General features: G+C 39.9%; 1 protein-coding gene across 1 annotated transcript in view; it reads right to left on the minus strand.

Annotated features, from left to right (window-relative positions):
* The window catches only part of OXCT1 (3-oxoacid CoA-transferase 1), a 116,914-nt gene that overhangs the window by 92,174 nt on the left and 23,750 nt on the right, over positions 1-990 (minus strand). Inside the window, exon 7 of the mRNA XM_015571001.1 lies at positions 816-876. Within this exon, the coding sequence (XP_015426487.1) occupies positions 816-876 (61 nt within the window). The remainder of the gene's footprint in view (positions 1-815; positions 877-990) is intronic.

The following is a 990-nucleotide window of genomic DNA, read 5'->3' on the forward strand; positions in this document are numbered from 1 at the left end:
TATCCCTCAGTACTTAGAGGAGAAATATTGACTTTTGGCAGTTTTACAAAAGTATATAAAATCAAGAGGGTTAAACCATCAATTATTTTAAGCTACGTGATAGGCCTTTCTTCAGTAATTTACAGATGTGTGCCATGACAGGTCATCAAAATGATTCAATAAGTAATATAAAAAAAACATTACACAGAGGCAGTAAACCACATTATCTATTTTAAATGAGGAAACTATACCAAAGCCATTGCTAAAGAAACCACCAGACCCGAGTTGAAAGTACCACATCCCCCAGCACTTTAAAAACAATACACTTTACTTTCTAAAAGAGGAATAGAACTGTAACATTCGATTGTGTCAAAAATACCACTGTACTGCCTCCATGAGCTACCATTCTGGCCACTGTATGCAGGAATCAAAGAATGTCACGCACAACACCACCATCTCCCCTAGAGAATCCACAGTTTCTAACACAGTAAGAGTGAACTTCTCCTGATACAGATAAGTATTTTCCGGAGATTCTGTCTATAAAAAGGCATGTTGGGACCACACCTGAGAAGCTGTATTTTACCCAAGGATCAGAGGTGTTCATGAGCTGATCCCATCATATTCTGGGGAGACTCGCCCAGCCAGAAAGCAACCATCACAGCAAAATTTCAGCGATCGTATATTCAAATCGAATCCTCCCATATCCCAAACAGGAAGGCTGTCGATGTGGGTCATCGAAAAATGAAATGAACGGTTGTGCTTTTTCTTGAACTAATAATAATACAACATCAAGTTGAAAATGAACACCAGGAAATTGGCGAGCACCCCACGCTTACCTCCACCACTGTAGTTCCTGCAGCTTTGCACATGGGCAGGTTGAAATTCCGGGCGCTTTTCCTACACAAGGAAACGGGGAAAGAAGATCAAAAGTCAGAAGTGTCTCCTTCAACTTTAATTACAGACTAAAGGAATGTCTATAAACTAAGAACCTGCGAATCTTTTCAGAAAGAG

This window comes from Myotis davidii, unplaced genomic scaffold (assembly GCF_000327345.1).
Source record: "Myotis davidii unplaced genomic scaffold, ASM32734v1 scaffold348, whole genome shotgun sequence".
Lineage (NCBI taxonomy): Eukaryota > Metazoa > Chordata > Mammalia > Chiroptera > Vespertilionidae > Myotis > Myotis davidii.